Source organism: Myodes glareolus, chromosome 8, assembly GCF_982192425.1.
Source record: "Myodes glareolus chromosome 8, mMyoGla1.1, whole genome shotgun sequence".
Classification (NCBI taxonomy): domain Eukaryota; kingdom Metazoa; phylum Chordata; class Mammalia; order Rodentia; family Cricetidae; genus Myodes; species Myodes glareolus.
The window spans coordinates 4,127,275-4,140,790 of NC_142033.1; the positions used below are offsets into that span (position 1 = coordinate 4,127,275).

At 42.0% G+C, this 13,516-nt stretch overlaps 1 protein-coding gene and 1 long non-coding RNA gene across 3 annotated transcripts in view; one reads left to right on the top strand and one right to left on the bottom strand.

Moving 5' to 3' along the window:
- LOC125408666 (guanylate-binding protein 6-like) overlaps positions 1 to 13,516 on the top strand; it is a 19,107-nt gene continuing 5,591 nt past the window's right edge. For both annotated transcript variants that reach the window (XM_085691560.2, XM_048447141.3), the window contains exons 1-8: positions 1 to 142; positions 2,622 to 2,838; positions 4,252 to 4,379; positions 5,761 to 5,870; positions 6,073 to 6,269; positions 7,918 to 8,163; positions 9,074 to 9,354; positions 10,030 to 10,242. In XM_085691560.2, coding sequence (XP_085547686.2) covers positions 2,649 to 2,838; positions 4,252 to 4,379; positions 5,761 to 5,870; positions 6,073 to 6,269; positions 7,918 to 8,163; positions 9,074 to 9,354; positions 10,030 to 10,242 — 1,365 coding nt within the window. In that variant the 5' untranslated portion in view covers positions 1 to 142; positions 2,622 to 2,648. The remainder of the gene's footprint in view (positions 143 to 2,621; positions 2,839 to 4,251; positions 4,380 to 5,760; positions 5,871 to 6,072; positions 6,270 to 7,917; positions 8,164 to 9,073; positions 9,355 to 10,029; positions 10,243 to 13,516) is intronic.
- The window catches only part of LOC148121077 (uncharacterized), a 20,011-nt gene continuing 18,004 nt past the window's right edge, over positions 11,510 to 13,516 (bottom strand). The window contains exon 2 of the long non-coding RNA XR_015738516.1: positions 11,510 to 12,956. This is a non-coding gene — a long non-coding RNA (uncharacterized LOC148121077). The remainder of the gene's footprint in view (positions 12,957 to 13,516) is intronic.

The following is a 13,516-nucleotide window of genomic DNA, read 5'->3' on the forward strand; positions in this document are numbered from 1 at the left end:
AATTTCAATTTTGTACCAGTGTGTGACTTTGGGCCCGGTAGTTTATATATAAGGAGGAGTGAAAAGCAGAAGGAACAGATAAGAACAAGGGCGAGCATCAGGCAGGTGGGAACTGCGCTGGGAACTGCAGGAAAGGGATCAGGTGAGTTTTCTTTACAAGCAATTCAATGTTGACCTTGACTTAATCTAACTCAATGAGGTGCAAGGGCAGGCTGCCTGTAGTCTGGTCTTCAGGAGTCTGTAGTGGGCCTTAATTTTGGGGTAGTTCAGCTTATTGCCTTTGTTGGGTGACATGCAAGGTGGCAGCCCAACACTCTGAGGTCTCTGGATTCAATACTCTGGCTTTCTCAGCTCAGTGCAGCCACAAGTGCAGTAGGGAGAGCCCCGGGGTGGGGGACAGCCTGCTTTGCCCGACCCTGCTGTATCTCTGACCTCCAGAAAACACCATCCTTATCAAGGAGCTAACAGGCAATTGAAAACTAAAGAGAACAGTTTTGTCAGTCTCTAAATTATACCCTACTCAGAGTAGGGTTGTAAAAATATCTATTCAGAAATAAATTTAGTTCATCTCCCACTGAGTTTCACTAAGCAAAGCACATAGTTAAAATTGACTTTGATGATGTGTAGGGTGTGCTTACACACATGCTCTCTCTCTCTCTCTCTCTCTCTTTCTCTTACACACACACACACACACACACACACACACCATGATGCATGCATTTTTCATACTCTATCTTGTTCTCCTAAATGGGTGTAAGCTACAGAGAAGCTGATCATCCTCCTCAAGGGACTTTGCCTCTATTTGAATTCTCAGGATTCTGAACATTCTCTTGCCTTGGCATAAGGTGCTCATAAAGGTCATAAAGCAAGCAGCGAATTCCATCCATGTCTGTGACTGAATTCTATTCAATTGTGTGGGCTATCCCATTACACTAAGTCGTCTATCTATCGGTGGGAGATTGAGCTGTTGGCATGTTTTGGATGTTGTGCACACAGCTGCCACGATCATTAGTGTTTAATGTCTGTCCAAGCTCTTGTTTGCAATTTTCCAGGTACTGCATACAAGCAAAAGTGGAGTTGGATCCCGTGTTATTTTGGTTACCAAGATAACGGTGTTATTTTCCACAGTGCTATAATCCCTTCACGCTCCCGTTAGTAACACTGCAAACATCCACCTTTCCACGTCCTGGTTCCCACTCTTTTATTTGTTCTTGTTTTTGTCCTGTGTGGTAGCTGTCCTAGTGGAGTTGATGCGATGCCTGTGGTTCCCAGTGTCACTTCCTGATAGCTGGGCCTAACAGATTATTGAGCAACAAAACGAACTGTGCCTTGAAATAACCTTATTTTTTCTTAAACTGTGAACACGCAAGCCAAAACTTGATTTCAAGCAAATGCTTTGGCTTGACAGAAGTAAGACCTAAGTCCAGTGAACCCCAAGTAGTCAATGAACATGAGATTCTGTGAGGACAGACTCTGAAACAAACACCCTTGCCTCCCCAAAGAGGAATTTTATACCTAAATGGTTTCTTCATTCGGAGCCCTCATCTTCTCAATAGACTCTTGTCCTTGACATTTTCTCATTGGAAAACAAACACTTTACCTTTCAATCTAGTGTTTCCCAACTCACAAACTGAATCATTTAAAAATATAATCTTCAAAATTTTCGTGTGTCTCAGACTTTTCTTGGTGTTCAGTGACAATGAGTATTATCTCGTGTGCCTATGGCCATTTACAAACCTCTAGAGAGAAAGGTCTAGTGCAGGGCTTTGCCCATTCTTCATTTGAGTAGTTCATGATGAAGGAGCTCTTTGTTGAGATGTTAATCCATTAAAACATAGGTGATAGTTAATATTCCTCACCCCTTCTTGGGTTGCCTTCTTACTCTGGATAGAATCTTTCAATGCACCACTGTTTCTAACTTATATCTTGAGCTTTTCAGTACAAGCGAGGCAAAACAGAGTCCAGTACTGGTAGCCCTGGGTTAGTCTATTGCAGTTAAAGTCTTCCGGGCTCCCTGAAGACCAAGCTTGTTCCAGGTCGGGGAGAAGCAGGGAAGGGAAGCAAAGACAGCCTGTAATTTCCTACCGTTATTGTGGCATTCTTTCAGTTGGCTGTCTATGTAGCTACTGTGATAAGTCGGGTGTTTTATGAAGTGCCCATAGTACCATTTCCTCATTTTAAAAGTTGGTTTATGGAGAGACCAAGACTTAGAACCAAGGAGTTGGTCATTTTACTTGTTTGTTGTGGTGTTAATAATCTCTTTGAGCTGCTTACTTGGGATTTTAGAAGCTTCAGAGTCTCATGTGCACTGTGGGTACCTTTACATTTCTGTGACATCACATTCTTAAGGTTTCCTTTGCATGGCTCAGCATATCACAGCACTTCAGTGCAGTTAACAGTCACTGGAAGGATCACTTTCTTCTTACATTGAAGTGAAACTGCTGGTTACAGCAGTGAGCACCTCAACAAAGCTTCCTTGGAAATATTGGAGAATAATGGAGAGTCCCTTGTAGCCTGCAGATGCAAGGTTACATGCAGACAATGTAGAGGTCTCCTCAGTCTGAAGTTGCTGGGTCTTTGGGTATCGCTGAGACAGGCAACTGTGATTTCATTTGTGTCAGGAGAATCTCCTAGGTTGGCAAGTTGCTATGGCCAGTGGACCGAAAATGATGGCACCCATTTGTCTGGTGGAGAACCACAAGGAACAGCTGTCAGTGAACCAGAAAGCCCTGAAGATTCTGGACAAGATCTTGCAGCCAGTGGTAGTTGTGGCTATTGTTGGATTGTACCGTACAGGGAAGTCCTACCTGATGAACCGCCTGGCAGGACAGAATCACGGTGAGCATTGCTAATGTCTCGACACCACTTTTGTCCGGTCTACATCTTGTTCCCGGTCCTAACGAAAAAGCTCAGCTCCTGTCAGTACAGCCACCCTCTCCTGCCAGTTTCACTGATAAATTAGTATTCTGCAGTATTTGTTCCTACATCCTTTCCTGACATTAAGAAAAAGTCTCTCCTGCATGTGCTCAATCCAACAATCAAGGCTTGTCTCCTCCAACACTCTGAACTCTGGGATCCTGCGTGTCAGTCCCCTGCCTCATACAACATGTTTTCATTTATCATTTCTTTAGGAATATGAGACTATTTGGCAAGGTGTGACCTTAAAAATCATTATTGGACTTCACACACTTTTATTTATTTTGAAATTACGTTGGGTTGTTTCAGCTAGTTATTCATTTGTTCTTTCTTTTTGTTTGTCTCGGATAGGGTCTCCCTATGTAGCTCTGGCTAGCCTAGACTTTATGATGTAGATCAGGCTATCTCTGGACTCACACAGGTCTAACTGCCTCTACCTCCTAAATTATGGAACTAAAGGCATGTGGTACTCTGTCTTGTTAATTACCTGAATATAAAAGTATTAAGTCATTCTCCTCTCGACTCTCCCCTAACAAGTGACTCTGACTAGCATATCTTTCTTCCAAAGACTTTTATTTTTGAGAGATAGGATCCTGCTATGTAGCCCTAGCTGGCTTAGTGATAGCCATGGTGCTCAGACTAGCATTGGACCAGCGGCAATCCTCCTTTCCCAGTCTGACTTACAGTAAGCGATACCTTATTGGCTTGAGACTACTGTATTACAACTGCCAGAGTCCTCCATGTTGGCGATTCTTTGATGCCTCTTTGTTTCCATTAAGAACCTTTATGTTTCATTGTTCTCATGTTAAACGTCCCTTATGGCTTGAAATAAATGACTCACAATAACAGAGTGTTGAAAATTGAGAAAGCACTGTCTTAAATGGACACAATTTACAGTCCAACATGCCTGACTTTGCAACACTCCTGCCCGGAGGATCTGCAGCTACTGTCCATTTCACGTAGTTGTGACCGTAGTTCCAGAGAGAACAGCTTGAAGAGCCAGCGCTTGTCTGGGTTCACAGTTTCAGAGGCTCACTCCAACGTCCTTTGGTTCATTCACTCTGGACTCATGCTGAGGGAGAAGGTGATGGCTGCAAGCCTTTGTAGAGCTGGCTCATGGAAGACAAGAGGCAGGGACGAGGAAGGCCCTGGTGACCAACGATAACTTCCAAAGTCAGTGACCTAGTGACCTCCTTCCTTCAACTAGACCCCAATTCCCAAAGGCTCTAGAACCTCTCCAACTAGTGGTACTTGATGACCATCTAGTACCTGCACACGAGGCCGTGGGAGACCTTCCACCACATGCAAAACAGAACCCCTTGCCTCTCTCCCCAGGCTTCCCTCTGGGCTCCACTGTGCAGTCTGAAACCAAGGGCATCTGGATGTGGTGTGTGCCCCATCCCACCAAGCCAAAGCACACCCTGGTCCTCCTGGACACCGAGGGCCTGGGTGACGTGGAGAAGGTAAGGCTAAGGCTCAGGTTGGTTCCCTTGGCTGTTTGTAATCTGTTGTCATCTGTCTGTGATGTCTGCAGCCTGACCTGTGCTGGCTGAGGGGACACCGGTCTGTTGGATTTCACTGCTAGGAAAGATCAGACCTCATGCTATCGGCCAAAATACACCTTTGTTTCTGTACCTTGGAGTGAGTGATTTGATCCAATACATTACAGGTTAATTGAGCAGGTCAGCATAGTCTCCTGTGATCCTGTCCTTGGGGCAAATTGGTCAGCCTGACTGGTCAAACCAGTGAGCCTGAGGTTCAGTGAGGGACCTTGGCTCAGCGAATACAATAGAGGTCAACAAGGAGCTCACTTTGAGCCTTCACATGCATGCTCTCACACACGCACACATACTTACACAGACGTTGCTCCCCCTTGGGAACATGAACACACACACACACACACACACACACACACACACACACTCGTGCACAAAGGAATAGCTTTTGTGAACATAAGTACGTAGAAAACAGCAATTCTCTGAAAAACATCTTTGTTAAATTTAATTAGATATAATTAGACTCTCAAATTACAATTATTGTGATACATTATACTTTTAGCATATATATTTATAGAGTGCCATTTTGAAAACCAAATGCAGTGCTAGGTTTTTATATGTTATCTTCTTCAATAGAATTGAGGAAACAAAAACATTGTAAATATTTGAATCCTCTCACAAAATGAAGAAATTCTTGTAGTAATTTCATTTGTATTTTAATAAATAAAACTTGCCTGAAGATCAGAGAGTAAAACAGCCACCCTGGTCAGCCATACGGAGCAGGTGGTAGTGGTACACACTTTTAATCCCAGCACTAGAGAGGAATATAAGGCGGAAGTAGAGAGCTCTCAGGCTCAGTCTCATTCTGAGGTTTCCTAGAGTCAGAATTGCCATTTCGGTCTGAGGTAGAGGTAAGAGCCACTGGCTGGCAGCTTTGCTTTTATGATCTTAAGGTTGAACCCCAATATCTGTCTCTGGGTGTTTATTATTCATGCTGCGATTTTCCTCATACTTGTCAAAGTTGTTATTGGCATTCATGTCTATTGTCTTTGAATAGGAAATACCTTAACTGAAATGATGGCCTATAGACTTTCTCTGGCTTTCCACCTCTTTCCGTCTTGATCACTGCTAGGGACTGAATGAAGGCTTTGCATATGCTAGGTACCTGCTCTGCTACTGAATCCTGTTCCCAGACTTTCTTTCTGTATGTTTGTGAGTGTGTATTTACTTAAACCCGTAAAGTCTTTTACGTAAATATATGATGTACATGGGTCCAATACCACGTATTTATCTGAAAGGACTCCTGAGAAGTACTCTCCTCAGCCCTCTGCCTTCATGTGTCTTCCAGAGAGACCCTAAGAATGACTCGTGGATCTTTGCCCTGGTTGTGCTTCTGAGCAGCACCTTTGTCTACAACAGCATGGGCACCATCAACCACCAAGCCCTGGAGCAGCTGCAGTATCCTTGCAGGACCTGAGTGACCATGTTTCACTGAGTGTTCTGGAATGCATATGGAGGCACTGACTTGCCCTGTCACTGTGTGGCTTTTGGTGGCCCAGAGGACACCCAAGGCAGCAAAGAGTGTTTATTGTGATTTATTTTTAATAAGAGAATTATGAGAATGTATATGTGAATTCACTTTTCCTTAACCCGGTACCAGTTACGTCACAGAACTCACTGAGCTGATCAGGGCAAAGTCTTCCCCAAATCCTGATGGAATAAAGAATTCCACAGAGTTTGTGAGTTTCTTCCCAGACTTCGTCTGGACTGTTCGGGATTTCACGCTGGAGCTGAAGTTAGATGGAGAGAGCATCACGGAGGATGAGTACCTGGAGAACGCACTGAAGCTGATCCCAGGTAGAGGGAGGGCTGGGGTGGGGGCTGGGAAGGGCTGGGATCTGTTGAGCTTCTCCCATCCTCTGTGGGGTCCTTCTGTATTTGTGGTGGGATGGAGGTCTGCAGAAACACTGATAGGTCATTGGCTGGTAATGCCTGGGAATTTGTGTTTAATTTCTTTTGAGAAAAGTAGAGCCTAAAGCATAGCAAAATTATTCCAAGCCAAGTTATTTTTAGTTTGTACTTTAGAATATAGAGTATAAAGTATCTAAACTTCTTTAAGTTTGGACATTTGTATTGCCTGATTTTGTGGCTGCCTTCTTTTAAGAAATAGTTGGCCACATAATTCTTATTCATAAATTTATCATACATAGCCCATCTCAAAATCCATTTCATAGAGTTATACATTATTCTCCTCTCTCAGGAACATAGGTTTTCAATGCTGCATTGGTTATGTTGTCTCCAAAATTTACATAATAGTCTATTTTAATTCATGCCACAGTCTCAGAATCAGTAATATTAATGGTCCATATCAGTTCTATTAACGGTTGATAAACTATTTGCAGGGCCGTTACTAGCCTGAGTGTGGAGCTGATGAAGCCTTGTAAGGAATGCCAGTTTTTCTCCCTCCCTTTTTCCTTTCTTTGCTGTCCTGAAACCTGTGTTGGCACAGAGGCAGGCAGAGGAGCAGTCTGTGAGCCGCTGCCATCTGTGAGCCGCTGCCATCTGTGAGCCGCTGCCATCTGTGAGCCGCTGCAGTCTGTGAGCGGCTGCCGTCTGCATCCCAGTGTTGGCTCAGAGGCAGGCGGAGGAGCGGTCTGTGAGCTGCTACATCTCAGAACTTCCGGAGCTAGGGAGAATGCCCTAAATTCACAGTCTGGCCACAGTGGGTCACTGAGGCTTTTGATAAAATTTTAAAAATGAATTTTATTGTGTGTACTTGAGATTTATAAACTGACGTTATAGAACACAGGTGGGTATTCAGGTGGACACTGTAAGTCCTGTGGATAACACACCTGTCGTTACACACAGGTAAGTCTTAGGATAACCAGCTAGAGTTGACAGCTTTTCTCTTTACTTGGTGTTGCGCGTTTCTTTTCCAGTTCTCTGGACTCTGCAAATGAGTCAATTAGTCCCACCCGTCCAGCGTGGCCTCCTCCTTCCCATCTCTAGTGACCACTGTTCTTTTCTGTTTGTATATTTTGTCTTAAAAATGAGTTTTGTTTAGAATCAAAGTAGTTTTTCTTTGGTGACTACAGACAGCATTGTTCTTAGAATTGCTAATGTTGCTATTTCTAATATTCTATCATCCTTTATTTGTGGCTCTTCTTTGGGGGTTCCGCAGTATCCTTGCTACAAAGGAATAACTGGGCCAGAAATCGCATGTAATCTGCTGTTCAGTCAACAGGGCACACAACTGTAGTGTGCTTGCTGGCATGTTCAGGTCTGTGAATTTCAGTCATGCTCTTCTGGGGGGATTAAATGGCTCCTGCAGCATTTCACCAGAGGTCGCCAAGTGCAAACTTGGTATACTCTTGACATGCAAATAAGTGTTGAATGTTTATGGTAGAGACCTGTGAGTGCAGAACACTTCACAGAGACAAGGGCCTTCATCATTTGCTCTCTGCTCTGAGACTACCCCATGCCTTTGTGTTTCCCTTAACACTAGGTGACAATCCCAGAATCCAAGCATCCAATCTACCCAGGGAGTGCATCAGACATTTCTTCCCTAAACGGAAGTGTTTTGTCTTTGACCGGCCAACAAATGACAAGGCACTGTTACGCAAAATTGAGACTATCTCAGAAGACCAACTGGATCCTAAGTTCCAGGAACAAACGAGGGCTTTTGTTTCTTACATCTTCACCGAGGCAAAGATCAAGACGCTCAGAGAGGGAATTAGGGTCACTGGGAATCGTGAGTGTTTTTTCATACTTCTGTATAATGTATATTGAATATATTGTAATGTGTATGCTATTTTTATTGATTCTAAACATAATGGTGTGCATATATTCTTAGTATGAAGAAATGTATATATTTTATAATTATTTATTGAGGATTCAATACCTTTAAAACTGCAAACTTTGTTTCTATGGTTTCCACACATCTAAAGAAACTTTCAGTTGCTAATACAATCACAAGGGTAAAAAAATTCTCAACTGATAATAAGTCATTATTAAGATCACTAAAGCAGATGTATATTATTTCTTACAGGGGAGGTGTTTTATATTAATTATTCTTTGCAATGAGAATGTGAAATATCTTTTTGAAGCTTAAGGTAGCTTTAATATAAATACTAGTGTTTAGGTCACTGTAAACCCACAATTTAGAATTAGTAATAAATGCAGTCTGCTATATGTTATTTCACAAGTCTCCTTATGTCATTTATTTTCTATTAAAATATAAATTCTATTAAAATATTAAATGTAAATTGCTTTCCCCAAAGGCACCTGAAGTTTTTAGGTGAAAAGTGGATTTTTTAAAAGATAAATTAAAAAAAATCACCGTGGACTGGAAAAACCATAAAAGTGAAGGGAAAAAAAGAAATTGGTAGCAAAAGCTATATATATTATATTGGCCAGAAGAGGGCATTCAACCCCTGAAGCTGGAGTTATAGGTTATTGTGAGTCACTCAGTGTGAGTGCTGGGAATTAAACTTGGGTCCTCTGCAAGATGCTCTTAACTTGATGAGTTATTCTTCTAGCAAAGAGGTGTGTGTGTGTGTGTGTGTGTGTGTGTGTGTGTGTGTGTGTGTGATTTTCAAAATATAGTCTTAGAATCTTATATCTCATTAATTTATTTACCCTGAACCTCCTGGTACGTGAAGGACTGGGGACTCTGGTGACGACCTACGTGGATGCCATCAACAGTGGAGCTGTGCCTTGTCTGGATGATGCGGTGACAACTCTGGCCCAGCGTGAGAACTCAGCAGCTGTGCAGAAGGCAGCTGACCACTACAGTGAGCAGATGGCCCAGCGACTGAGGCTCCCCACAGACACGCTCCAGGAGCTGCTGGATGTGCACACAGCCTGTGAGAAGGAAGCCATTGCTGTCTTCATGGAGCACTCCTTCAAGGACGAAAACCAGCAATTCCAGAAGAAGCTGCTGGTAATGTTGGTGTCATTAACTCTCATGACTCTGTCCCTTCACGGCTGTAGTGTTGCTGTGCCTTCGTTGACCCCGGGTGCTTGTCTCATGCAAAGATGAGCGCTCTGTATTTTCATACTGAATGTAGTTGCAAAAGTCCATAAATCCTTCCAAAACCTCAGGTACTTTTAATCCAGAAATCCCTCTAATTGTTGGGAAACCAGGATAGACTTCTTCTTTGGGTGGATTCTGTCAACATGTCTGTGGATTGCAATCCTGCCCAAAACATCCACAGCTCATCTCTGAACCTGTTACATTTCCTGTACAAATCCTCTCATTCTTAGGAATAAAGTTTCTTATACCAGAATTTCATTGCTGGCATCTCCTAGTATCCCTTGTTATGTCATTCATCATTATCATAGACCCACAGGATGTAAAGGCAGCAAGGAATCAAGAGACTGATGTATGTAGCCATCCTTTAACTGAAGGTCTTAGTGACCAGGACAGTCCAGTTACCCATTGCTTTGCACAGGTTTAAGGTTCTGAATTAAGTCACATTGAGATTATCTACTGAATCTGAGTCTTACTAAACTGGAATGCTTTCTCATGAGAATGACCTTCCTTTTCATGAGTCTTTGGAACTGTATCTTCTTTATTCCTTCCATTTCATTTTGTCTCTGTTTATTTCCCTTGCAGGAATCAATAGTGCTCAAGAGGGCAGATTTCCTGCTGAAGAATGAAGAGGCATCAGAGAAATACTGCCAGGAAGAACTGAATTGTCTTGCGAAAGCACTAACAGAAAGTATTTCAGCTGGGGCATTCTCCGCTGCTGGAGGACACAGGCTCTACATGGACACCAGGGAGAAGATTGAGCAAGACTATTGGCAGGTGCCCCGGAAAGGGGTGAAGGTGAGGAGCAGGGAGCATGGGAGCTCAGAGTAGAGGGAAGGGAGTGTCATAAAACCTGAGCACACAGCACTGCCTGAGAGGAATAGCAGACCCTGAGGATAGCATGGTGCCTGTAGCTTTATGTCGGCGCTGGGACCAAACCCAGGGCTTTCCAGTATGCGCTCCCCTTAGCCCATCCCTGTAACCACATGTGGCTCTTGTAGGCTGCTATTTCCTGCTTATGCCTGGAAACACTCAATTCTAAAGAAAGAGGGAGGATTTATGAAGTAGGAGAGATAGAATAGCAAATTAACCACACCCTGGTGTTTGGGTGCTAAGTGCTGGAAATGTACAAGGTGTACAATCTTAGTTCTCAAGGTGGACCCATGTGGGATGGGAAGTCCTTCTGTGTATGTGTTGCTTTTATTGGTTAATGAATAAAGAAGCTGCTTGGGCCTATGACAGGGCAGAATACAGCAAGGCAGAAATTTCAAGCATAGATAGAGGAGAAAAGAAGGTGGAGTCAGGGAGAGGCCATGTAGCTGCCAAGGGAGACAGATGCCCCAGAATCTTACTGGTAAACCACGAGCCTCGTGGTAAAATACAAAATAAGAGAAGTGGGTTAATTTATGATATAAGAGTTAGTTAATAAGAAGGATGGCCTAATAGGCCAAGCAGTGTTACAATTAATATAGTTTCTGTGGGATCATTTGGGTCTGAGCAGCTGGGATATGAACGAGCAGTCGCTGCCTTCATCCATGAGAGCATCAACTAAATAAGTTATTGCATTCTGAGCGATAATTTCATGATTCTGTCAGAATGGTCTACCAATGGGTGTCTTAGTTAGGGTTTCTGTTGCTGTGAAGAGACACTGTGACCACAGCAACTCTTATAAAGAAAGCATTTAATTCTGGTGGCAGCTTACAGTTCAGAGGTTCATTTGATTACCAGCATGGCAGGAAGCATGGCAGCTGGGAGTATGGCAGGGTGTGGGCAGACAGAGTTGAGAGTATTCTATCTTGTGGGCAACTGGAAGTGAACTGAACACTGGGTGGCATGTTGAACATATATGAGACATCAAAGCCCACCTCCACAGTGACACACTGCCTCCAAAAAGAGCACACCTGCTCTAACAAGGCCACAACTCCTAAACTCCCTTTGGGGACCATTTTCTTTCAAACCACTCCAATGGGGTAGTAATAAATGTAAGAACACAGCTAACTGTAGAAAGGAGGCTGTTTGTTGGTTCCCAGCCACTTAGTCCCGAAATGATCACACAGAAACTGTATTAATTAAATCACTGCTTGTCCCATTAGCTCTAGCTTTTTATTGGCTAACTCTTATATATTAATTTAACCCATTTCTATTAATCTGTAATCACCATATGGTTATTGCTTACTGGCTAAAGTTCTGTCCAGTCCAGTAGGGCTACATGGCTTCTTCTCCCATCATTCCGTTTAGTTTTCCCCACCTTGCTCTGTTCCCTAATAGCTCTGCTATAGGCCCAAAGCAGTTCCTTTATTCATTAATGGTAATCACAGCATATAGAGGGGAATCCCACATCACCTCTCCTTTTTTGTTTAAATAAAAAGGAAGGTTTTAAATTTAACAAAGTAAAATTACATATGAAAAACAGGTATCAAGCAAGAATTACAGTTATAATATTTATATCTACTTTATCTTTAATTATATCTAAGGAAAACTATAATTATAACTATCTATTCCTCAATTCCATCAAAGACTCCAGAAGGATATAATATTACCTAAGCAAACAGGAAGTACATTGTAAGCAACTTCCAAAACTCTAGAGTTGACAGAGACATCTTGCTCCCTGGACAGTCACCCAAAGTTCATCTGTACCATTGGGACATCCATTTTCAGTCTAAAGGTCCATAGTATCCAGCAGACTTTCCCATGAAACAGGAAATTTAAAAGTCAGTTTCATCTATATTAGCAGTTTGTCGGTCACTTTCTTCTGTATCCTGCAGAATGTCTGACAGACTCTTTCATGAAGCAGGAACCCTGAAGGATGGTCTCACCTTTAACAGTCATTTTTCTGTGGGTCTCACATGTTCAGGTCATCAAGCAGTCCAGTTAAGAGCAGTTTTTTTGCCCAAATGGCTAAACAAACTCGATTTGGAGCCTCTTCGAAGCCCATCTTCCTCTTGAAGTAGATTGGAGCAGATGTGTCTCATTGCTGTGAAAAGTCCTAAGTTCTTAAAATACTTTAAATGCCATATTCTGAAGGTCTCTGAAAGATTTGAAGAATACCTATCTAACTGAAATATCTCTCCATATATCTAGAAAACCTAACTAACATGACTACAAGCTTGACTATTATAGATGATTCTCTATTAACCCATATTTCTTAATTATACATTACATTTTCAAATGAGCTGCACAATCACAATACCTTAATCAAGAGCAGAAATATATATGTGTATATATATGTATATACATATATATATACAGTATAACAAAATTGACCTTAAATTTGTATCAATAAATCAAGATCCATATCAATGCAAAGTATCCATATCTATTGCATATTCCCCTTTAAATATAAACAAACATTTATAAACAATATTTGGGAATATGAGCATAGTTCATTCCAAACTGCTTCCTGTTGTTTATTGGGCAAAGTAATTTTTTGAGGGGTGTTCAAGGCAACCTTTCAGGGACTCTTGGTCTATCAAACCACATTAGTCTGGAATGATTCCATAGGTTCTCATCCCCTGTGGAAACAAAAGAAGAACCTCTTTTAAAAAGCAATATAGCCTTAGACTCAAATTCTGAAGTCAAGATACCTTAAAATATATATGTTGGTTACTTAGCTCCTTCACAGTCAAAAAATTCAAATAAAACACAATATACATAATCAAGACTCTGAATTTTCTATCTTTACATGGCTTATTTTTCATTACTCCTTTTAATCTGACGGTCTATTTCTTTTTATAACTCTCTATACTCTTTTTCTTCTCTCTTGCAAACTTATGTACATTTGTCCAACACTGTGACCCATTTAGAGGTCTTTTTTTAAAAAAAAATCTGGATTTGTCTTTATTGCATATCTTTAATTATTTTCTGATCGGAAGTGCTTCTTAAAATGCTAAGTGCTTCTTAAGAATCTAATCTGCGCCATTGCTAGGAATATATGGTACTTTCTGCTTGATCCACACAGCCCAGTATGGTGGAGGTGCCTCTAAGGGCTATGCACAATGCCCCATCTCTAGGCACATAGCTGGCCCATGTTGCCATCAAGCAAGCTGTAGCACATTGCTCACAAACCCCATTC